The sequence below is a fragment of the Geotrypetes seraphini genome, chromosome 11, assembly GCF_902459505.1.
Source record: "Geotrypetes seraphini chromosome 11, aGeoSer1.1, whole genome shotgun sequence".
NCBI lineage: Eukaryota > Metazoa > Chordata > Amphibia > Gymnophiona > Dermophiidae > Geotrypetes > Geotrypetes seraphini.
The window spans coordinates 34,129,342-34,155,135 of NC_047094.1; the positions used below are offsets into that span (position 1 = coordinate 34,129,342).

The following is a 25,794-nucleotide window of genomic DNA, read 5'->3' on the forward strand; positions in this document are numbered from 1 at the left end:
GCTGCTGTTCTTAAACAGTCACATTTTAAAGGTTTGCTCTTGGATTTTCCAAAACTGTTCCTGTTTAGTAAGAAGCACACTTTTAAGACTTTTAAAATGGAGAGGGTGCTTGCCATGCAACAAGGAAATTATCACAAGTTTAAAAAGATTTGGGGGCCATTGATTACTTATTCTAATGATCAGACATCTTAAACACCTTGGTATTAGTTAAGATATAGGGGGGGGGGGATTGGGAAGGATAATAATTACTAATTGTATTATTATTAATAAATGGGTGGGTGGGAAGGGATTCTTTTATATTTATATATTTTAAGGATTATAACTAAGATTGTCAAGTGATTTGTTAAAAAAAAATTTCTGATTGATTATTATACACTTGTTGTAAGATTTGAAAATGAATAAAGAATTATAAAAAAAAAAAAAAAAGATCTTCTAGATGATGACACTGTTTATTGCAACACCATTTTAGTGAGAAGGCCAGTATGGTTATTCCTGAGGAAAGGGAAGGCAGAGATGAAACTAATTTAGATCTGAAGAGAGATGCTACTCCAGCAAATTCCTCTACTGACACCCGGAAAGCAGGTGAGTTCTACTGGTCTGGATTAATTGCAGTTGTAAAGCTCTGTAGCATTCAGATAGAATGGACAGGTATGCACCCTGCTGAGCTGACTTCAAAATACTTAGGGCTAGATTCACTAAAGTCAGCGATCGTTGCTAAACCTGTTTTCACAGGTTTAGCAACGATCACTGCTAACCAAACCGATTTACTAAACGGCCCACCGCGTGATTCTCACAGTTGGTGGATTGTGTCCCTCCCCCACTCCCTTTGATACTACATTTCCTCTCGATGGTCCATTTTCTAATCTGGCCATGCAAATTAGTAAAACCCCATGCAAAATAGCCAAGCGATTGATTCACTTACATTGCTTGGCTATTTAGCATCAGGTTTTACCAATCCTAAAACCGATCCTAAAACCCTGATCTGCCTGTTTTTGGGTTTTTTTTGCCGGGTTTTTTTTCAATGGCACAGTTATTTTGTGTGTATTACATACAAAATATCTGTCCCATTAAAAAAAATCCGCTACCAACAGCCCTCCCCTGACAATTGTGGCAACCCACCCAAAATAATTATGAAAAGAAAAAAATTTGATCATGTAACTCCCCTTTTAGAAGAAAAGCATTGGTTACCTGTAAATCAGAGAATCACATATAATATAGCATTACTCACACATAAAATATTAGTAAAGAAAGCTCCTGCATTCTTAGAAAGATTTCTAATACCCTACATCCCCACTAAATCTTTAAGATCTGAAGATAAATCCTTGCTAGTAGTCCCCTCGTTAAAATTAATTTATTCAAGGAGGGATGTGATTTTTTCTGTTACAGCCCCTTAAATCTGAAATTCGCTCCCGATCAACATAAGAAAAGAAAAATTACTCAGCAAGTTTAAAAGTCTCCTAAAAAGTTGGCTTTTTAAGGATGCTCTTAACTGATTCATTTAAGTCTTAAGATTTTACATTGGACTAGGAACACCGCCAAGTGAAAATTAAGTGGGTAACATTCCACAACCTCTTGTTTCATTGCCTGTCCCTTTTTATTTGTTTTTGAATTGTATTTAAGCCACTTTTTTTTTCTTCTCCCTTTTTCAAATGTATTATTTTATTACAATTAGTACTAATTGTCTTGCTTTTTGATCTTTATCTTAAACTTAATTTTTAACCAAATGTAAATCGAATTGGATTTGGATTTTGCGATCAAATCAAACATATTAAATAAACTTGAAACTTAAAACTCGAACCTAAAACAAATGGCAGGAGGGATGCTCACTCCCTCCTGCCACGAAGGCACCCCTTCTCCTCCAGGCCCCCATACCTTAACATTGGGAACAGAAGGTACTGAAAATACCTCCTGCTCCACCTCCTCCGCGACGACACTGGGCTTTTTGCTTGCAAACTTAATAGTGAATCAGTCACTGTTGGAGAATCGGCCAACAGCGATTGATTCGCTATTGTTAGTGAATCTAGCCCTATATTTGAAGGAAAGGTTATTCTTATAAATGTACATTATACAGTTTGATTTACAATTCTAAATTGGATAGATAATTGTAAAACCAGAGAGGGAAAACTGATCCTTGAACACACCAAGAGATCTGGTTTTCAGCATACACATAAATATTCCAAAGATATCTACCTGCTTTGTTTGAAGAAAACCTAAATACAGTGATACCTTGGTTTACGAGCATAATCCGTTCCAGGATCATGCTTATAATCCAAAACGCTCGTTTATCAAAGCAAAGTTCCCCATAGGCCTTAATGCAAACTCAGAAGATTCGTTCCACAACCAAAGTTTGCAATGGTGGCCCAGGGGTGAGTACCTGCCTGCGGGTGCTGCAGCGATTCCAAAGTGGTGCCTTCCTTCCCTCGGGGTCCCCGTGCGGCTGCCCTCCCGCTTCGGCCAATGCCTCTGCCGTCTGTCAGCGCCTCCCAGCTCCCGATCCAAGCCAGCCCATCCTGAATGAGCATGCGCGCAGCTTCACCTCTCCTAAGTCAGCCGCTGCCCCGACAACACACTCGCCACGTACAAGCACGCAGGACCGCACTCGCAAACCGGTGCACTCGTAAACCGAGGTACCACTGTAATTTGCCTATTTCAGTTATGCTGAAACTTAAATAAGTTAGCAAATTCTGGAGGACATATCTGCCCCCCCTCCCCCCTGATGTAAAAGACTGAAATGGCATTTGGGAAGCATCTTCCAGCTCATCTGAACACTTCCCAAATTGTCCCACCCTCATTTAATGTAGCCCAACAGTTCCAGTAATTGGTACAACACTCTTACATATATGCATACAGAACATCATGGGGGTAATTTTATAAGGAACTACCTAGTTTTAGATAGCAGGGATGCATGAAAGTGGCCTCTTACAGAATACTAACTAGCAATAAAGTACATGCCATGCTTTGATGGTGTGTAATTAACAGATGAGCATGCCTTCCATGTTTTGATGGCATGAACTTTTACAGAGTGTGCACATGGACGGACCTGGTTTGGAGTAGCAGGGAGACTTCAGTAGCTTCATTGGTGACGGTGGCTGTGGCAGGCAGCAGTGTACAGTATATTCAAGGGTACAATTTTCACTCATGGTCGGGCTGTGTGACTTCAGTGGTGGTTTTCAAGCAAGTGACATGATAGTATCTTTCTTTCCTTCAGCTCCTCTTGGTGTTTGAGCTGGCGCTTTAAAACCCATGCTTTTCTTGCAGTGCACTCACTTGCCTTACTCTTGTGGCACTGTTTGAACTGCCTGGGGCTTTATAGAGCAGTGATTCCTAAAGCTTGTGATATTCCGTCAGATTCCCTCTTTCCACTCCCCCCAAGCATTGTCTCTTCCCTTCCCAGGCTCAGCACCAACATCCCTTTTCCTTCAACTACCCCCTCTCCCCCTGGCTTTTACCACCTTCCTTTTCTTCATACTCCTCCTTTGCATCCTCATTTTTCCTACTTCCAACATTTGTCAGTAAGAGCAATTAGATAAGTAGTGCTTTTTACCTGCTCCTGCTACCTCTGTTACCTTTCTCCTGAAGTTGAAACACTGTGGGGCATTGTAGACCCTGTGAGACCTGCCAACCCTGTACAGCTGCAATTTCAGATAATGCTGCTGCTGCTGGCCAACTTCCATCCTTCCTGTCATCTGTGTCCTAGCCTCCCACCAGTAAAAGGAGAGGCAGATTGTGGCACAGCGGTTGGGAACCATACAGATTCAGGAAGAAACAGAAGCCAGAGCAAGAAGTGCTGGGTTTAGACTGATGTCCTGGATACAAAAAGTTGGTTAAGGCATGGTCCAGGAGGCCCACCTTATTCTGCTGCCATGACTTGTATTATCCCTATCGAGATGCAAGAATTGCTTTAGCATTGTAATCTAAGGCAGGGAAAAGTTACTTGTTTAGATCATGATTTGTGAGAACAGAAAGCAAAGTTAAGTAACAATGGGTACATTCATTCACTGTTCCTCTGATGAATTAGTGCCAGGCTAATAATGCGCCTTTGATCCACAAGTTAATGTTCCACATAAAATATTGTTCTTGTGGCCAATACTTGCATTGTCTCAGAATAACTAAATTGGCATTGAGTAGTGCTATGTCTGGTTGGCGTTTTACTATGCCTGACAATGCTTCAGCTTGGGTCTTGCTTCAGATTTTCATAAGGATTTGCTCAGCTGTGTAAAGACTTATATATCTCTATGCTATATGGGGTAGAGTCATATCATCATACTAACATTTTGAAAAATATAGTGGTGATCACTAAAATGAAATTGGTAAGTCGAAAAAACAGTCACAATGGATACAGTAAAGTGGTCACAGTAAACGGTGATCATTAGATCAGAATCTTTGAATAAACACTTCTCCTTTATTCTTAAAAAACAAAGGCAAAAGGAGAAGGGGGTGGAGCGAGGAGGAAACCACCAACCAGTCAGATGCTGCAAACTATAAAATAAAGGGCAGCACATTTTCTGCACTGAATAACACTGGTCAACAAAAAAATAAGTTTTTCTTTGCTACTGAGAACTTAAGAAGTGTTGTTAGTTAATTTAATGACGCTGATTTCAGATCTGTAATTGAAATTCAGCTAGCACGTCAGGTTTCTGAGAAACACATTACTCATTTTTTAGATGGTTTGCCATTATCGGCACAATATTGCGAGTATGAACTGTGTCCCACCAAACTTGTGTTAAGGAGTTTACTCTGAAAAGAAACACGAAGACAGTAAGGAGACATGTTACAGCATATATTTATGCCTCTGTTTTAATACTTGGGATCTACCAAGGTACTTTGGACCTGGGTTGGCCACTGTTGGAAACATGATACTGGGCTTAATGGACCTTTGGTCTGTCCCAGGATGGGAATTCTTATGTTCTTAATTTAAGACCTTTGAAGTTAAAATGATGAAATATTTTGACCCAGTAGAAAGGACTTAACAAGGATCTGGCTTTCCTATCACATTGCAGAACATGAAATTATTACTGCTTTGTCCCTTTCTGTTCACCCATTCATCTTTCTCTCTCTATCCTCCACCAAAACTACCTCTTTGGGCTAGATGCATAGAACATATTCATTAAGACTGTGTGAGGTTCCTGGTGCTGGTTCTTTGGGGGGGGGGGCATTTTTCTTTTTTTATGGGACAGATATTGTGCGTTTGTAACAGGACTGTGGAGTCGGTAGATAAATGTTCCGACTCCAATTCCTCAGTTTTTTGTACTTCAGACTCCGACTCCAGGTACCCGAAATTTCCTCCGACTCCTCGACTCCGACTCCACAGCACTGGTTAATTTTCAGATCGTTAAAATGGAATGTCAAGTTGAGAGAAATGAGCATTTTCGACACCACCTTCTTTTTGCTTTTAATCAAGGTTCTAAGGCTGCAGAAGCTGCTCGCAACATTTGTGCTGTGTATATAGTGGGCGCTATAGCTGAAAGAATCGCTCGTGATTGGTATGCCAAGTTAAAAAATGGAGTCGGTAGATAAATGTTCCGACTCCGACTCCTCAGTTTTTTGTACTTCTGACTCCGACTCCGACTCCACAGCCCTGGTTTGTAACACACAGCACAATATCTGTGCCATTAAAAAAAAAAAAAAGCCAGGCAGACCTATTTACCGACAAGCATGGACCTGTCGTTTTTCTCGGGTCAGTACGAGTGATCAATATTTGGGGGGGGGGGATGTTAGAGCATTGATCAGTGGGCTACTTTGTATGAAATTTTAATATTAATGACCCATTTGCATGCCCAGATCTGAGAATGAGTGATTGCAAGGTAAAACACGTAGTGGGCTGTTTTGGGCATTGGGTCAGCAAATATGATCAGCTTCTAAACCAGTCAAACTGGTTTAGCGACGATTGTTAGACCATTGGTGACTTTTGTGCATCTAGGCCCCTGTTAGGTCTGTAATTTGAATGCTTTTTATGCTTTACTCTATATGGATTGGAAAAAAAATAAAACAGATTTTCTATAACAAGCCTGCAAGGACTAGAGGGTAACTTTCAAAACTTTTCTACAGGCAAAAATGTGTTTAAAAATTGCACCCCTTTCCCCAATGTATGTAAATGAATTTATACTGTTCATAGGATGCATAATTTTGCCTGCAGGGAAAAGGTCAGGAAGGGGAAATAGGTGCAAAATTCACAGCTACATTCGCTCTCTAGCACAGATTTTCTAAGGGAAACTCCCTCGGGCGTTTCCTTTTAAAAATTTACCTTGCTGAATTGAGCATAAGTTGAAGCCCTGACCCTGAAAGCCCCATGGTTAGTTTAAAAGTTATTGCACAAATACTTTAGCATCGATTCAGATAGTTCTATGAAAGGATTCCCCTGTAAATTTTGTTGTTGTTGTTTTTCTGCTGCAGGTGGGCAGAAACAGAAGTGTATTCAGCAGATAATAATAGTAGACATGCGTGAGTTTCGCAGTGAGCTCCCATCTCTGATTCATCGGCGTGGTATTGACATAGAGCCAGTCACGCTGGAGGTGGGTGATTATATCCTCACCCCAGACATCTGCGTGGAACGGAAGAGCACCAGCGATTTGATAGGCTCCTTGAACAATGGCCGCCTGTATACCCAGTGCATTTCCATGTGCCGGTATTACAAGCGGCCCATCCTTCTGATTGAATTTGACCCCAACAAATCCTTCTCTCTTGCTTCTCGAGCCTCTATCCACCAGGAGATTTCTGTCAATGACGTTACATCCAAGCTCACCCTTCTTACCTTGCATTTCCCGAGGCTGCGCCTCCTCTGGTGCCCTTCCCCACATGCCACCGCTGAACTCTTTGAGGAGCTGAAACAGAATCGGCCACAGCCTGACCCAGCGGCAGCTGTGGCCATCACAGCAGATTCGGACACGATTCCCGAGTCTGACTGCTATAACCCTGGCCCCCAAGACTTCCTGCTGAAGCTGCCAGGTGTAAATGCCAAGAACTGCCGCCTGCTTATGAACCACGTGAAGAACATTGCAGAGCTGACAGCCCTGTCAGAGGAACAACTTTCAGCAATTCTGGGAAATTCAAGGAGTGCGAAGCAGCTCTATGACTTTATTCACACTACATATACAGAAGCTGTTGCCCAAGGAAAACCAAAAAGATGAAGGTTGAGAAAGTTACTATACTATTCCTTTTGGGTAGTTATTGGTATAATGTAAGATAATGAACTAAACGTGAAAAACTTTCCCCATTCCCTGAAACAGATGTGTTTACAGAACAAACTGAGCACTTTTAAAAAATGGAATTTTTTAACCTCATCTTTGATCATTTGAAAGTACTGTAATTACTTTTTACAGGAATTATGGAAAGGCTTTTTTTTAAAGCAGAATGACAGAGGAGCCTTTTTCAGTCAGCAATAAGGAAAAGCTTTGGGGTGGGAATTAACATGATGATGTAGTACCATGCACTCGGTGAAAAATGAATTGTAATTAAAATGTGGTTTTCATCTGTAATTAAGTTTCTTTCCTTTATCTACTGGGTATTATGTAAGAAGTCTGCATTCAAGTCATAGCTATGGTCACAGGACAATCTAAATTGTAAAATATAAAATTTTATAAAAGGAAAGCACTGAGGCCCGGATTCTGTATAGGACGCCCGGTCTCGGAGGCTGACGGGCGTCCTATATAGAATCGGGCCTAAGGCCGCCCAAAATAAACCCGATTCTGTAACCGACGTCCATGTTACAGACGCCAGTTAGACAGTCGGGTTATTGTAGTTGCGGTCACTACACTTATCGTGGCAACCCCCGAACGAACGTGACAGGAGTGATGCCCAATGCATTAAAAAAACCAAACAATTTTTTAAATTGCTAACTAAGGTTGCGTTCAGATATCCACGTAGCACCTAGCATACTACAACGCCTACCTGAAAAGCAGGCGTGGTAGACGTAGGCGCCAGTAAATTAGGCCAGGTAAACATCTAGGACACCTAAGTCTGCTTAGGCACCACTAGGCATTATTTTGCAAATGACACCTATTAGTTGATTAACAACTGCACTGACTGGTGCGGTTAGGTGCCATTTATAGAGTCAGGCCGTCTGACTCTTCTGCCCCGCCCTTTTCAGAGTCCATATTGCTTGTTCTATTTTCTACCCACTATTTATTTCGCTCTGAGTTTTGAGCCAAGTGTTGCCCAAACTCCTGAAACAGAGAGCAGTGCAGAAGATGAGTGCTGAGAAGCTCAATTTGCAGAGTTATGTGTTGCCAGAAGAAATCATGGCACAAAAAAAGGGGCTTAAGAGAATCCCACTCAAAAAAGGAGAAAACCAATACTAGATGGGAAAAAAGGGAAAATCAGTTTCCGAGTAGACACAAGAAAGCTTATTTTCACAATATGGTCCAAATCAAACTTCCAATGCAGAAAAGTCCCTGTGGTTTAGAAAAACAAGAACCCAGCACAGTCTGTGTTTTGGCAAACTGCCTTCCTCAGGCTTCCAAATTAATCCACCATGGGTAAATGAGCATTGGAGACAAAAAGTAATTGTTTAGGGCTGACCAACCGGATACTGGATTTTCCTTTTTCCCACCTAGTTGCATTGGTTTTCACGAGAAGAAAACAGAACAGCTGTTCTAGAGAGGGCACTGCTACAGACCGCGGTCAGCGGTTTGCGGGCCCGGTCATTCGCAGTATTTTCCGACCGCGAACCGCCAACAAGGAGAGGGCAGCGGGAGAGGCAGGAGAGAGCAGCCAGAGCGCCGCGAGTGCAGGAAATCACTCGCGGTACGCTCCGACCGCCTCTTCCTGCACTAAGTCGGGCCTTATCCAATCAGAAGCTGCATGTCAAAGCAGCTCCTGATTGGATAAGGCCCGACTTAGTGCAGGAAGAGGCGGTCGAAGCGTACCACGAGTGATTTCCTGCACTCGCAGCGCTCCTGCTGCCCTCCCGGCTCCCCATGAAAAACTATTTGTGGTTATCGAGGGAGTACTGTACAGGAGAATTAAGAAAAATGGGGTGAGTAGAACTAGCTTGATGGGTTTGGGAGTGGAGACAGGATGATGAATGTTGGCTGAGGGGGATGAAGATTGGGACTAGGTAAAATGGAGCAGAAATAGAGAATGTGTAGAAGGAGATAGTCTTAGGTTAAGAGAAAATGGGGGAGGGAGGGCACGGATCAATTATTTTAGTTAACACAAATTTTATTTAGAATGCACGTAAGCGAGCCAGGCTGACCATAGCAGAAAGGGAATCCTTTAACAGCTCTGCCATTGGAGTAGGACTTTCCCTACGCCGTGTGCCATCTACATACGAGAGGGTGCTGACAAGTCTCAGCCCAACCAGCTTCCCAAATTCTGAGCATTATTTTGCCACTGTAGCTGAAAAGGGTGTTATTTTATGTTTAAATCTTTTTATTGTTGAACAGATAAGAAAACACAACAGTACACACAATCCTTCCGTTGAAACTTGGTTCAACAAATACAGTTTGTAAATAAGACCCTCCAAACCCAACCACCTGCCCACTCAATCCCTCCCCAACCCTAGCTATCTCCATTTACTGCAGACCCTCCCCGCCCCCAAACCTAGGCCTAGATTCGCTAAACCTTCCGATCCTGTCCCGACGATCACAAAACTAGTTTTACTGGTTTTGCGATCATACCCCGACCCGATTCAGTTCACTAAACTGCTGCCGATCATATCAACTACCTGATCCGATCCACCCATGCAAATGAGGGGGAATGGCATGCAAAAGTAGGAAGCCATCGATTCACTAAGCAGAAGAAGAAACACCGATTAGGTCTGCCGATCCAAAATGAAGCAACTGCTGAGGACCAGTCGCTTTACTATTCTTGCCGAGTCTCCTGCCCTCTTCCACCCTGAAATCTCAGTATGGAAGTTACTTACAACCCCATATAAAACAACCATCAAAATGAAAAAAAAAAGCCTTGTGCCCCCCCCAAAGAAAAAGACGGGGGGGATGCCGACTCCCTCCTGCCATCGGCACTCCCCCCAATATATAGCGGGAGAAATGACGACTCTCTCCTGCCATCGGGCCCAGCTCCTCCAAAACCAACAACCTTTCCCGACGCTGACTACCCTCTTCCCTCCTGCACGAATATGGCAGGAAGGATGCCATCGCAAACCCCCCCACCACCACCACCATCAGGAAGGGAGGGAGGTACAGGCCCACTCCCTCCCTGTACCTTTAAAAAGTTGGGAGCAGGAGGGGTGATCACTCCCTCCTGCTCCAGGCCTCCTCTGATGGCAAATGCGGGCCTTAGGCCCTGGGAGGGGCCTAAGGCCCTGATTGGCTCAGGCACCTTGGGCTTCTCCTTTGGAAGGGGCCAGAGGTGCCTGAGGTAATCGGGGACTTCCTTAGGGAGGAGCCTGTGTGTCACGCTATGGAATTCCTCCTATTGCTTCCTGCCATACGTCTCATGTTCCCCCTTTGTCTCCCTGCCCCCCACCATTTTCAACCCCCTCCCCTCCCCCCTTTTAGTCTTTTTAGTCAGGTCCCTTCACTTGCCCTGCATGTTCAAGGGCTTCTTAGCTACAGCAGTGCTACCGTACAGACTTTCTGCTTTGCCTGCAAGCTCTCTCCCCCTTCCCCTTATGCTTTTAAATATTAGACTTTGTATATCGATGTCTAACACACAAATGATGGTAATTTAACAAAACGCATGGGTATTTGAAAACTGACCAGGTTTCTTGCAGATGAAAGGTATGTTTTGAGTTTGTGCGGCTGCTGGATCTACTGATTTGCTTTGACTGCAGCAGCTGCCCTAGGCAACTCCGGTCCTCGAGGGCCAGAATCCAATCGGGTTTTCAGGATTTCCCCTATGAATATGCATTGAAAGCAGTGCATGCAAATAGATCTCATGCATATTCATTGGGGAAATCCTGAAAACCCGATTGGATTCTGGCCCTCGAGGACCGGAGTTGCCCATGTCTGGCCTAGACCTTCCTAAAGGTAGAGCCGGCCCTGTTGGCGAGCATCTCTTTCTGTCTGCCTTCCTGTATGAGCAGCCAGAGAGGAAGGAGGAACACAATGGTTTCATCTCAGAGGGCGATCCCCGGCATGCTGTAGTCTCCCCCCTGCCCATCCTCCCTCCCAGGTGCACGGCTCTCTGCACACCTCCATACCTCACTGGGGTGAACCCTTCCTGTGCCTTGCAGCCTCTGCTTTTCTCCCTCCCCTGAGGCGGGAAGCTGCCTAACAAGCTCTGTTGTACCTCCCTCTCCCCTGTGCTAACCCAGCTCGCTCTCTCTCTCTCCTGCACTGGCCTGCATTCCAGCTGAGACCAGACCTGCTGGCAGCTCTGCACCTCTTCTAACCCTCTGCCTTCTCCCACCCCTCCTTTCCTGGGAACTCAGTGACAGCAAAAGAAAACCAAATAAAAAGCAACAACAGAGGATCACCTCTAAGGGGCATGAAAGTTGAAAGGGCAAGGGGGAGAAGGGCCTGTCCATGGGGAATACGGACACGCATACCCCTATGAGGGCCGCAGGCGCTCGTCTCCCTCGTTGCTTTCTGCCTGTTGACGTTTGGCAGCTGCAGGAGGAGCAGTGAGTAACATGGTCTGTTCTCCAGCTCAAAAAAAAGCACGACCAAAATAAACCAGAGCAGGTAGGAAGAAGGGGGCGAGGGAGGTGTTTTGCCTGTCCTGGTCCTAACTAATCTTGGGAATTGTTATTCTTGAACTTTCATCTGCACTTTATTTTGTAGTTTGTTTGCAGCACCTGGCTGGGGGGTGGTTTCCTCCCCACCTCCTTTTTTTTCTCTTGTAGTTTGTTGGGGTTTTTTTTGGAGAGGGGGGGGGATGTTTTTGTAAAGCATAAAGGAGAAGTTCATTCAAGGTTATTTTTGCTTCCTCTCCCAGTGGTTGTCCTTTGTGAAGGGACCAGATTTGAGCATGGCGCCTGTTGTGAAACCTGCTGAAACTTTTGTGCCCTTTGTAACAGCGACTGCGGTAAAGTGCAAAAGAGAGCTTAAAATAACAGAGCGAGGTCTCTTCTGGCCTGGCCTGGGACTGGAATTTGGGTTGGGTTTTGCCGTCACACTTCTTACGCCAGAGATAGAAATGCTATTTAGGACTCTTTAATGTAATGGGCCCCCCTCCCCCGCCCTTTTTTATTTTTTCCAACTATAGCTACTGTTAAAAATTGAGGAGGTTCTTCTATGTCTGTAAAAACGTTTCCTTGTCCTCAAACTAAGGAATATGGAACTGGGTGTCTAATACAGGGGGATGCTCCCATGTGTGGAATATGAATGATAGATTAGGCCCTTGTGTTTAGTTTTGACTATAGCCTGTCATTCTATTTATACCTATAGCAAGTGAACATATGTGGTCACCAAAGGAAGAGAAAAACAATCTTCTTTCCTTTCCATTCCTCACAGTGTTTATACTATATATTATCATACAGAATGGTTTCTTTAATTGAAACCACCACCTTAGAATGTATTAGATTCCAGTGTTTTCTATTGTAATACAAGATGTAATAGGCATTTACTAAATGTAATCCAGCTCAAATGTTGGCCAGACAGAATCTGGAGAATGTATTCTTTGGGGTGTCTGTGACAAGTTTTATGTAGATATATTGCTTGCAGTCTTTGGTTTCCATGTTCCTTCTTAACTCTCCTTAACAGCTGTGCTAGCTGGCAAATGGTTTCTTCACTTTATGGAATGAAAAAGGCTTCCCAAGCCTGTTCTGAGGACCCCACTGCCAATCAGTTTTTTCAATTATATATAGGGAAAACCAAAATACTTGGTACTCTATTAGAAAGAGTGATTAAAGGGAAACATATGCAAATCAAAAAATCACTCAAAAGGTGTAATGATAAGATTCACACTTTTACACTTCCCCCTCCCCATTCGCGGTTTCTGCACTCGCGATTTCACATAATCGCGATTTTTTTTCTGGGGAGGGGGAAAATTTTTTTAAAAACATATTTTTTACCTCCCTGCCGCCTTCCTGGCCTTACCTGGTGGTCTAGCGGGCTTTCGGGGTCTCTCGAGAGACTACGGGAACTCACAGCAGCCATTTCCTCATGGCGATCTGCACGGAGCAGGAGTGTAGAAAGATCGCTCCTGCCCCGAAAGCCCGCTAGACCACCAGGTAAGGCCGAGAAGGCTGCAGGAAGGTGGGGGTGGGTCAGAGCTGGATAATCACAGTTTTTCGCCATTCGCGGTCCGGCTCTGCCCGTATCCCCCGCGAATAATGAGGGAGAAGTGTAGAGCTAAAACACTTGGGAACTCAAAAATGTGCTCAGAGACACGAAGGCAAAAACAGGGAGCCGAAGCCCCCAGAAAAATGCCTCACCACCCAATCATCGCATATTAGAAATTCTGGTGCAAAACACAACTCGTTGCTACAAACTAGCAATAAACAGTTTTCTTATACTTTAAATAGTTTCAAGCAAAACACTTAGCTCTATAAGTGGTCTATGTAACTGGCGATTTGAATCTGAGGGACTTCATCTTGAAAAAGCTTATTAGCGAAACATGTCGGTGAATTCATGTCCCCAATTTAAACCACAAGAATTAAGCTAAGTACTAGCTAATTTAAAATATATGATATGTAAAAGGAATATTTATTTAACTATCCTATGATATAATTATTATTTTTTTAAAACTATTTATTTAAAAATTGATTTATCTAAAAAAATATAATCTATTCTTGGATCCGATGAAGATTTAACACTTAAAGCTCAGAGTAATGAAACTATTTGAACTCCGAGTGGTGTTGCTGAGGACCTTATAAACTGAATAAAGGTGTTATCTCATAGGGTTTATTAAGCTTTTATTCCCTATTGGTTGTGATTTCTATGGAATAACCCCAGTATTACTATTGGAAGAGTTGATATGGTTTGACCATAAGCATTTCAGCTTACCATTCTTCTGTTTTCAGTATTTTTTTCCAGCACCTTAGCCATTGATGTGCGCATCTATGCTCTATTTATATGTATTTTTAGCTTTTCATTTTTATTTTTACTTCTGATGTCTTTTGCCTGTTTTCAGTATATTAGCCATTGACATACATTTATATGCTTTGTTTATTAGTACATTCATTTGGATGTTATTGCGCTTAAATGTATCTGTTATACATCTTGCGTTTTAGATTCCTGTTTTTATTGATTTTATATTTGTTTGATGTTTTACTTTTTTATTAATCTGTAGTTATGTTCCCTGAGGAAGGCATCACTTGGATGCCGAAACTAGGATCCTTGGTGGGACTTGTGTTTTCGAATAAAGACAGTTTTCCAAGAAAAAGAGACTTGTGTCTTTGTATAAAGACAGTTTTCCTTGGCTGTTTGGACTCCTCCCTTGCCTATTCTGCTGTAGTACATCACTGATGATATCATCAGTAACTTGGCACACAGAAGGCCCTGAAGCAGCCTGTTTAGAGTGTTGCCGGCCCGACACTACTCTGGAGGGAGGTATGTAGGGCTCGCGGTCGGCGGGGTTCGCATGAGACGTTTACATTTAATTTATATTAATTCACACAAAAACTCCATCTATCTGCTCTTGGTTCAGCCCTTCTGTCAAATTTAAGAACCCATAACCAACATTGAAATCAACGCAATCAACTACCCCATACAAACCACCCTAAAACTGATAGGAATAACTATCGACAGATGCTGCACCATGCAACCGCAAATCAATAAAACAATACAAAAGTCATTCTTAGTCATGAGAAACTTAAGACAAGTTCGGAAATTCTTTGAGAAAACTCAATTCCAGCTCATAGTTCAGTCCTTAATTCTAGGCCTACTTGACTACTGTAATATCCTCTACCTCCCATGCCCTACTACCATAACAAAACAACTACAAACTATCCAAAACACAGCACTAAGACTCATCTACTCATTAAAGAAACATGATCACATTACAGAAGCATATCTCCAATTGCACTGGCTTCCGATCCCAGCAAGAATACAATTTAAATTCTACTGCCTACTATTTAAGACTTTATACGGAGACAGTCCAAACTACATGAACAACCGCCTCATCCACAACACCACAACCAGACATAGGAAAACTCACACCCCATTCTCATACCCCCCAATTAAGGAGGTCAAACGGAAAAAACTATATGATGGCCTCCTGGCCACTCAAGTAGCCAAACTAGACAACCAAATCGCCAATCTACTGACGGCATCCCTCGACTACAAGACTTTTAGAAAAGAAATAAATACCATACTCTTCAAGAAAACTCTGAAAAAAGAAATAATACCGCAAGTCTCAAACTCCACCTCTCACTAAAGCCAACTACTCCAAACAAATAACCTTACCCATTTCTCACTCTTTATGAAAATGACCAATTTTTTTTTTTTTTTTAAGTTCTTGTTGTAATACATCTTGGATAATTCTTTTGTAATATGCCTTGAACTGCAAGATAATGGCGGAATAGAAATCCCTAATGTAATGTAATGTAATTGTGGCCCACGAGTCAAAAAATTTGCTTACCCCTGACATAGAAACACTTATTCAGTTGTGATGGATAAAAAAATGTTCACTTTGGTTTTCATTTCTACATTGTACTGATTAATAATATGGACTCAGTTGCTAAAACATGGAGAAATTTGTCCTTAAAACTGCTTCTCTTTGAAAACCACCTGACTCCTAAAACTGTTAAAAGTGACTAATGGGACCAGCCAAAGACCAGACATTTGTGGTCCAGCTGTGGCTCTAGTGATAAGATCTTACTGGACCAAAATTGATTGCTGATGTATCTTCCTGGTTTTATTACGTTCATTTTCCTAGAAGTTTTTACTCTATTGGAGAATTTGTTTTTCCCTAATTTCTTCTCTAAATTATTGCATACTGTAGAAAAAATTTACACAGCATTTGTTTAATTGAATATTGCAACTATAAATTTTATTTTCTTTTAGGATGATCTTTTTAATTTTTTTAAGTCCTCTTCCTTATCTGCCATTATTTTTCTCTCTTTATATTAAATGGGACTTTCTCAGGGGTGTGATATTTTTTATTTTTTTTTTAACTCTGAATTGAGCAGTGAACTATTTGCAAGAAAGGAAATGCTGGATGAAATCTTTGAATTCAAATGGGATTGTAATTCTGAATGAGATGGTGCAACTATCTGAACTTATTTCAAACACTGCTTTAGCATTATTTTTTATAGTGGAAAAGTTTTAAATGTTGGTTGACACTGCCTGTATTTTCATAGCTAGAAGCCGTTATTGTATTAGACAATATACACTAAAGACAAGTTTAATTAACCAGGCTTGAGCAACCTATAGCCCAAGGACCAAAACTCAACCCTCCAAGAGCTTTTACCTGGCCCTGGGAAATTCAGCAAGGATCCCTGCTTTCCCTTTTGCAACTCAGCTATCTGCAAGCTTAAGCTTGGTGCTGGAAGTTTGGGTTGGTCTTGTGATTGCAACTCTTGCCAAACTTAAAACTTTTGCGAGTCTAACCCAAACGTCCGGCACCACATTGACCAAGCTTGCAGACAGCATTTCTTTTGGGAAGCAGGGAATTCCATTGGGCTTATGCTGCTGGAACTAGGTGAGGGGAAGGAAACTGGGTGAAGTCTGGGGGTTGACATGAATGACAGTAAAATAGAGGGTTTAATATGTTCATATTTGGATAGACAGACATGCAGGGTTACGTTTTCACAGCCTTAACTTTTTAACTGCATATTCTAGTTCAAAGTGTTTTAGTGGTCCTGAAGGCTAGGGTTAAGCATCTGAACCCGCAAGTTGCTTATAAAATGCTGTCAATCATCTTTTGAACTCCGCCTCCTTCCCAGCGGTGGTGGAGGAAGTCAGAAGAGGGTTGTCTATGCCAACATATGCTCACAGGCCTCACTTTGACTCTGCTTCCTGGATGGGTTTCTCTGTTAAAAAAGAGAGAGCAGATCCATTGAGGGACTCGCAAGTCCCATCTTCTGTGACCTCCACTGCACCTAGATTCAAAAAGGCTGCTGTTCTCACTGGGAAACATGGGTATGATGTCTCAAGATGAGAACATGCCCAGGTCCACATCACCCGAGGTGGAATAGCTGTATTGTTTTTATGTAATAACATTATGTATGTTGTTTTGTAGCCTGCTTAGGTTTAAGTGGGAAATTAAGTTTTTAAAAATAAATATTCAGTATTGCCAAATCTACCGTTTCAAAAATCAGGAGCAAAATTATAGAAATGTTTGATTTTTGTTATTTTATACTGAGTAGATCAGTATTGTATCTTGTTTAAAAGTCTGTAGCATTCTCTGGAGAAAGCTTTTGGGATGAGATCTGAGCCCTCACTGCTGTGCTGTGCTTTGCTTTGCTCTTCGTCCAGAGCTGATTACACTGGCCATCTCTCACTTTCAATCTCCTCTTTCCCTTTTCTTCTCTTTGCAGATCTCTCTTCCTTGTTTGTCTCCTTCCAACTGTCTTTTTTTCCCTAGAGGGTGACCAAAACCGGGGCTCTTGGTTCCAAGTTCCAACCAAAACAGAATCTGCAGCAGAAATTTGCCACTGTTTTGGCCAAAACTATAACTGAAACCCTCTCCCCTTGACTCTCAAGCCACCCATCAACTCTGCACTCTCCCCATGCCTCAACTGCGCAGAGTTTTCGCGCAGAGTTTTCGCCCAGGACTGATATTAGTATTTGATCCACATGTTTTTTGCATTAGGACCTTCAGGGACCCCTAAGGAAGACAGTTTTTGTCAAAACACAGACCGTGTTGGGTCCTAGGTATCTTGTCATGTGGATTATCTGACTGTATTTTCAATAAAGCCTGCATCTTGAACATCACCTTCTCCACAGTGTTTTTGTTTTCACCTGTAGACCGTTCATGGGCCTACCTTCTAGAAGCCCTGGGAGTTTAGTGTCCTCTTTGGGGTAAGAGCAGTCCCAATTGCTCCTGCTCTCAACTGCTGCATAGTGAAATTGGTGGCCATGAATTCTCACAGATTGCTGCAGGAGGTCACGGCTGCCATTTTGGACTGGAAATGGCATGGGCAGGAGCAATCCCCAGTGAGAGTGGGCCTGATTTGGAATCCACCATCTTAATGTTACTCAAATTTATATTTCCTGTCTTCTGTTACGGGTTGTAATCTAGCTATCTCCAGTGCTGCTTTCCAGAAGTTAAGAACATAAGAATAGCTTTACTGGGTCAGACCAATGGTCCATCAAGCCTAATAGCCCGTTCTCACGGTGGCCAATCCAGGTCACCAGTACCTGGCCAAAACCCAAGGAGTAGCAACATTCCATGCTACCGATCCAGGGCAAGCAGTGGCTTCCCCCATGTTTTTCTCAATAACAGACTATGGATTTTTCCTCCAGGAACATGTCCAAATCTTTCTTTAAACCAGCTACGCTATCCGCTCTTACCACATCCTCTGACAACGCGTTCCAGAGCTTAACTATTTTCTGAAAAAAATTTCCTCCTATTAGTTTTAAAAGTATTTCCCTGTAACTTCTTCGAGTGTCACCTGGTCTTTGTAAATTTGGATAGAGTGAAAAGTCGATCCACTTGTACCCGTTCTACTCCACTCAGGATTTTGTAGACTTCAATCCTATCTCCCCCTCAGCTGTCTCTTTTCCAAGCTGAAGAGCCCTAACCGTTTTAGTCTTTCCTCTTACGAGAGGAGTTCCATCCCCTTTACCATCTTGGTCGCTCTTCTTTGGAACCTTTTCTAGCGCCACTTTATCTTACTGCCCTGTGGAAATACACAAGTTTCATCCTGGTCTCCTAGCCCTGAGAATTTACTTTTGTAAGGCTGGATTTGGAATCCAATAAATTTTTTTTCCCTATTCACAGAGAATATAGCAAAGAGCCCTCCCTGATTAGTTGGAAGGATAAAGAAAAACACACACAGACTCTTAAAATATTTTATTTATTTTTAGGTATTTATCTGCTGCCTATCAAATTTATCTAAGCAGTTTACATAAAGGTTCTTCAAGCATTTTCCCTGTTTGTCCTGGTGGGCTCACAATCTGTCTAATGTACCTGGGGCATTGGAGGATTAAGTGGCTTGCCCAGGGTCACAAGGAGCAGCGTGGGATAAAAATGCACACTGCGCACCTCAAGGAAAGCCTTCCTTGAGGCTGTTGCACACTGCGCGCCTTCAATGTTGTGTCTACCATCACTCCCAGGTCTCTTTCAAGGTCGCTCACCCCTAGCGCTGATCCCCCCATTTTGTAAGTGAACATCGGGGTTTTTTTCCCTATATGTATGACTTTGCACTTCCCTATGTTGAAACTCATTTGCCATTTTTTGGCCCATTCTTCCAGTGTTGTCAGATCTTTTTGGAGATCTTCGCAGTCCTCCATGTTATTTACCTTGCGATATAGTTTGGTGTCATCCGCAAATTTAATAACCTCACATTTTGTTCCTGCCTCCAGGTCGTTAATGAATATGTTGAAAAGTAGCGGTCCCAGCACCAACCCCTGTGGAACTCCGCTCGTGACCCATTGCCAGTCTGAGTAATGGCCCTTTACTCCAACCCTTTGTTTCCTGTCCGCCAACCAGTTTTTGATCCATCGGTGGACCTCCCCTTGCACCCCGTGGTTCCATAGCTTCCTTAGTAGTCTTTCATGTGGCACCTTGTAGAAGGCTTTTTGGAAGTCAAGGTAAATGATATCTATGGATTCCCTTTTATCCACCTGGCTGGTTACCCCCTCAAAGAAGTATAATAAGTTCGTGAGGCATGACCTGCCCTTGCAGAAGCCATGCTGGCTTGACTTTAGCTGCCCATAGTTGTCGATGTGTTCCCAGATGCTGTCTTTAATCAGTGCTTCCATCATCTTTCCCGGGACCGAGGTCAAGCTCACCGGCCTGTAGTTTCCTGGGTCTCCCCTTGAGCCTTTCTTGAAGATGGGCGTGACATTTGCTATTTTCCAGTCTTCCGGAATCTCTCCAGTTTTTAAGGATAGGTTGCATATTTGTCGAAGTGGTTCAGCTATTTCGTTCCTTAGTTCCTTGAGTACCCTTGGGTGAATGCCATCCGGACCTGGCGATTTGTCGCTCTTTAGCCTGTCTATCTGCCGGAGGACATCCACCTTGCTTACCTCTAGTTGGACCAGATTTTCATCCTGCTCCCCCTTTACGATCTCCTCAGGTTCCGGAATGTTGGTTGTGTCCTCCCTCGTGAAGACTGACGTGAAGAACTTATTTAGCCTGTCAGCTATCTCCTTTTCTTCTTTTACTTTTTTAATTTTAATTTTTAATTTTTTTTAATTTATTCAATTTTTCTATACCGTTCTCCCAGGGGAGTTCAGAACGGTTTACATGAATTTATTCAGGTACTCAAGCATTTTTCCCTGTCTGTCCCGGCGGGCTCACAATCTACCTAATGTACCACTCCCTTTCTGTCCCCATCATCCAGGGGTCCCACTTCCTCCCTTGCTGGTTGCTTCCCCTTAACGTACCTGAAGAATGATTTGAAGTTTGTTGCTTCCCCTGCTAGTCTCTCTTCATATTCTCTTTTTGCTTTCCTAACCACTCAGTGACTCTCCTTTTGGTGTTTTTTATGCTCCTTTTGGTTCTCCTCTGTTTTGTCCTTTTTCCATTTTTTGAATGATGCTTTCTTGTCACTTATCGCCTTTTTTACTGCATTTGTTATCCACACTGGGTTTTTGTTCTATTTTTTTTGCACCCTTTCCTGTACTTGGGGATGCACAGGTTCTGTGCTTCGTGCACTGTGCCTTTGAGTAGGGCCCAGGCATTTTCTACGAAGTCCATCTTCCTTGCGCTGTCATTGAGTTTCTTTCTCACCATTTTCCTCATGGCATCATAATTCCCTTTTTTGAAGTTAAGTGCAGTCGTTGTAGTTCTTTTTACCTTTGATGATCCAATCTCTAGCCTGTACTGGATCGTGTTGTGATCGCTGTTACCTAGTGGGGCTAGTACCGCCACCTCCTTAGCGGGTCCCCCTAGTCCGTTGAGGATTAGGTCAAGAGTGGCATCACCCCGTGTTGGTTCCGTGACCAGCTGTTCCATGAAACAATCCCTCGTGACCTCCAGGAATTTGGTCTCCCTCATGCAGTTTGAGTGCCCAATACTCCAGTTTATTCCCGGGAAGTTGAAGTCTCCCATTACCACCACACTTCCGTTTTTGCATACCTGCCTCAGTTCAGCCTCCAGATCCTGGTCGATTTCTTCCGTTTGTCCAGGTGGACGATAGTACAGACCCAATTTTGTGTCTGCTCCAGTTCCTCCTGGTAGCTTAACCCATAGTGATTCCAAGTCGCCCGCCCTTACTGTTGTTTCCATCCTGGTTGAAGGTATGGATTCTTTTATGTATAACGCTATTCCTTCACCCTTCTTGTGTGACCTATCTCTCCTGTAGAGTTTGAATCCTGGTAAAGCCACATCCCATTCATTGTCATCAGTCCACCACGTTTCTGTGACTCCAATTATGTCTAGTCCCTTTTTGCTGGCTAGGATTTCCAGCTCTCCCATTTTAGCCCTTAGGCTCCTAGCATTAGTGTATAAGCAAAGTAAGTCCCGTTTGTTCGCCTTTCTTGCTGTTTTTCCTCGTGGTTTGGCGCTCCTGGCGTCCCCCTCGTGAGTAGCCAGACCCCAAGCCTCGTCTCGGTCATCCTCCTCCTGTGGTGTGTCTGTTTCGTCCTCAGCTTGTTTCCCTGTTTTTGGTTGTCCCTCTGGAATCCGTTGTTCTCTATTAGTGCTGCTTGCCAGTTTTATTCGTGCACAAGACCCCTGCATTTCTCCCTTAGGTCCTTTTTCAAAAAGTTCCCACTCAGTCCTGAGCCCTCTTTTACAGTGTCCTTGCTCAATATCTTTGGCCCGTGTCCCCTGCATTGCGTCCTTAGGTTCTTTTTTCAAAAATTCCCTCTCAGTCCCGATCCCTTTTTTACAATGTCCTTGCTCCATGTCCATGGCTCTGGGCCCCTGTAATGCATCCTTAGGCCCTTGTTCCAAAAATTTCCACTCAGTCCCGAGCCCTCTTTTACAATGTCCTTGCTCAGTATCCTTACTTGCATTGTGAGGTCTTGGAGCCTTATGGCTATTGTGGTGGGGCCAGGGATAAGCCTAGCACTGGCAACCCGGCTCCCGCCCCAGGAGCAGGATGGAGCGCTCCCTGGAGGACTCCCGCTGGATAATCCCAGTGGAAAATAGCATACACTGCTCACTTTGTAAAGTTCAGATTTTTCTTTTTATTATCCCCAGTTCAGGGCACTGGGTCTCAAATAGTCCCTCTTGGCTGAGTGGACTTGAAACAAACAATACATCAGCAATGCTTCTCCTTTATAAGAAAGTCCAGACTGCTGTTCAGGCAGATAAACCAAAAAAAAACAAAAACGTTTTTTTCTTCTTCAGTTTCACCAATTGTGCCTGTGGATACTTCAGGAAGCTTTTCCCACCTGACCCTCCTGAAGTACAATGCCCCCACTACCCTTATGCTCCTGGTGTAGGGGCTGGGGAACCATCCACCCTTTTCTGACTGGTTTAAGTCCCCACCCAAAAGTTCCCCTATTCAGGGCTATGTAACGTCAGGTCACTGAATTCCCGTTCAGGCTTTTCTCGGAGGTTAATTAGGGTTCCCACCTCCTTCGCTCTCTCTGCAAGGCCTATCTCTCGGGCTCTAATTGACCCATTCACACTTCCTTACAGTCCTGCCTAAGGGAGAAAGAAGGCTGCACAGAAAGACGTTAACTTTCATTCCCCTCCCCCATTCATTACCTCATTGACTGTAATTAGATAGGAGATCCAAGGCTGCCAGACTGCACTCCATTTCACTTCCTTCAGAGACCTCTATATCTATCTCCATTAGGGACTCCCCGCTCTCTGAGGCTGGATAGGAATTCCCTTCAGGGGCAGCTACCGGCCAGCCCTGCCCTGGAAGCCTTTCTCCTCCCTTGAGCTTCTGCCTGGGAGCCAGAAGTTTGTTAATTCGTGAGGGCTGTAGGACAGCCTGTTCTTTAGCCCGGGACTGTGAAAGAAAACTCCCAGCTGTTTCCTTCCTGCTCTGCACGGCAGTCTCTCTCTTGCAGTTCCTGAGTTCCCCTGAGTGTTCCCAGGTGTGTTGGTTTTATGCTGCAGGCTCATTCCCCCTCTCCCTCTGGGTTCATCTTGCCTGTCAGCTCCGCCCCTTTCCTTAACCCTTCCTGGGCTAGTTTTCTTCACCAGAGGTTTTACTGGAGAACTGCTCAAGGAATTATAAAAGGGATTATAGGGCCCTAAATCAGATATTGTGGTTTCTGCCCTTCTCTCTCTGCCATGCCCTGCCTGTTGGCTCTTTGTAATAGGAACAGGGTTAATGGGAAGCTTCCTGGGCTTAGGAATAGGGCGGCCCTTTGCATGGCAGGGTTTAAAACCGGGTTTAAACCAGTGACAGGAGCTTCCCTGTCACATAATAGAAACATAGACGCATGATGGCAGATAAAGGCCAAATGGCCCATCTAGTCTGCTAATCCTCAGTAACCATTATCTCTTTCTCTCTTGGAGAGATCCCACGTGCTTTCCACCAACTCTTCGGGGAGATTGTTCCATGCATCTACCACCCTTTCCGTAAAAAAGTATTTCCTCAGATTACTTCGGAGCCTATCGCCTCTTAACTTCATCCTATGCCCTCTCATTGCAATTTCCTTTCAAATGAAATAGACTCGACTCATGCGCATCTACGCCACGTCCCCATACGCCTTGTCACGAAGACCACCCACCATTTTAGTAGCCTTCCTCTGGACCGATTCTATCCTCAAAACACAATTGTTTGTTAACACTTTCTTATAGGGTCTGATTTGTTCTGATCGAGGATTGACTGTGTAATGTAGGTTTTCATGATTTTTCTCTCTTTTGTACTGTTTTAAAGTATTACATATGTGGATATATTGTAAACCGCCTAGGAACTAGACGGTATAGAAATTTTTAAAAATAAATTTCCATAATGAACAGGAAATCCAAAGGAGCAAGAGAAAAAGTTCAGGAATATAATAAATATATAATACAGTAAAAGCTTGGATTGCAAGTCACTTGGTTTGCAAGTGTTTTGCAAGACAAGCAAAACATTTTGTTAAATTTTAACTTAATATACAAGCAATGTCTTGCAATACAAGTACATACAGTATACACACATCACAACTGAGCCGATGGTTCTTCTCTCTCTGACGCTACAGGAGTATAGTGACTGTTCTAAACAAGCAAGGTCTTGCAATACAAGTACATACAGTATACATGCGTCACATCGTCACAACTGAGCCGATGGTTCTTCTCTCTCTGACGCTGCAGGAGTGTAGTGACTGTTCTAAACAAGCAAGGTCTTGCAATACAAGTACATACAGTATACATGCGTCACATCGTCACAACTGAGCCGATGGTTCTTCTCTCTCTGACGCTGCAGGAGTGTAGTGACTGTTCTAAACAAGCAAGGTCTTGCAATACGAGTACATACAGTATACACGCGTCACATCATCAACTGAGCCGATGGTTCTTCTCTCTCTGATGCTGCCGGAGTGTAGTAACTGTTCTAAATGAGCGAGGTCTTGCAATACGAGAATGTATAGTATTTTGTATTAAAGTTTTTGGGTTGTGGAATGAATTGTCTGAGTTTCCATTATTTCCTATGGGGAAATTCGCTTTGATATACGAGTGCTTTGGATTACAAGCATGCTTCTGGAACGAATTATGCTCGCAAACCAAGGTTTTACTGTATATAGGATAATATAAAAGATTATTCAAAGGAATTCTACTGCATGAGCATTTGAAAGCATGGAGCTACTTTTTGGATGTCAGAATTAAGTAAATCAAATGTTTAATAGACCAACATTACGATAGATGAAAAGAGACGCCGAAAGATATAGTTTGGTGGGGTTGCCAAATGTTGAGCAACCACTCTGTCTATGATTTGTAAATTTATCTCGGGCAGAATACAGTGAGAATCTAGCGTTGTTAATTCATATCTGTCAAATATAAAAAAAGAGAGGTGAGAGATCAAAGAAGAGAGCCAGACATGCTAGAAACATTGTTCCTTGGCACTTCCCAGCCACATTTATGTACCCACTCTGTGTTTGCAAAGACTTCTTTTTCCATTTTATTCCTGTAGAGCAATCCTTATGGTTACATCAAGACAGAAATTTGGCTGTACCCAAGGCCTCTGGCAAGTTCAGATAGTACATATATCAGGAAAATAGAAATTTAAAACAAGTTTTAATGGAAAACATTTCTGCTATGTGGTGGTGTTTTTAGCAATCTGTTTGTAAGAGCATATTGGCTAATAGTGTGGATTGGCGTTAACCTTGCTATAAATCAGGGGTGTCAAAGTCCCTCCTCAAGGGCCGCAATCCAGTCGGGTTTTCAGGATTTCCCCAATGAATATGCATGAGATCTACTAGCATACAATGAAAGCAGTGCATGCAAATAGATCTCATGCATATTCATTGGGGAAATCCTGAAAACCCAACTGGATTGCAGCCCTCAAGGAGGGACTTTGACACCCCTGCTATATAGACAATATGGACCGGATTCTGTATAGGATGTCTGGTCTCAGAAGTCGCCTAAGCAGCTTTTGAAAATTGCACACGGGCATCCCTATATAGAATTGCGTCTGTCCTCACGGATAAACGCCTAAGCCCGCCTAACCACCACAATTCTCTAACCAGCGTCCATGTCACAGGTACTGGTTAGAGAATCATGTTACCGCTGAGCTGATTGCGGCAAGGGGTTTACTGTATTATTACAGCATGTGCTAAAAACAGCACAAGAAATACATCCTTGAATATATTTATTTGGATTTTACGCACACCATTGAAAGGGTTTGCTCAATATTGGGGGTGCTTAGCATCAGCTGCACCCACAGAACTGGCATGTATGATCCAACTACAGTATAATTAATATGCATTTGAGGTCAGTGAGGCACTTTAC

The 25,794-nt window shown here is 43.1% G+C and overlaps 2 protein-coding genes across 3 annotated transcripts in view; both read left to right on the forward strand.

The window, feature by feature from the left end:
- Nucleotides 1-7,475, forward strand: part of ERCC4 (ERCC excision repair 4, endonuclease catalytic subunit) — a 48,573-nt gene extending 41,098 nt beyond the window's left edge. For both annotated transcript variants that reach the window (XM_033914918.1, XM_033914917.1), the window contains exons 10-11: nt 470-582; nt 6,394-7,475. In XM_033914918.1, the coding sequence (XP_033770809.1) occupies nt 470-582; nt 6,394-7,127 (847 nt within the window). In that variant the 3' untranslated portion in view covers nt 7,128-7,475. The remainder of the gene's footprint in view (nt 1-469; nt 583-6,393) is intronic.
- A 3,495-nt stretch (nt 7,476-10,970) lies between these two features.
- MRTFB (myocardin related transcription factor B) overlaps nt 10,971-25,794 on the forward strand; it is a 350,028-nt gene continuing 335,204 nt past the window's right edge. The window contains exon 1 of the mRNA XM_033963305.1: nt 10,971-11,585. The gene's annotated coding sequence lies outside the window, so the exon portion shown is untranslated. The remainder of the gene's footprint in view (nt 11,586-25,794) is intronic.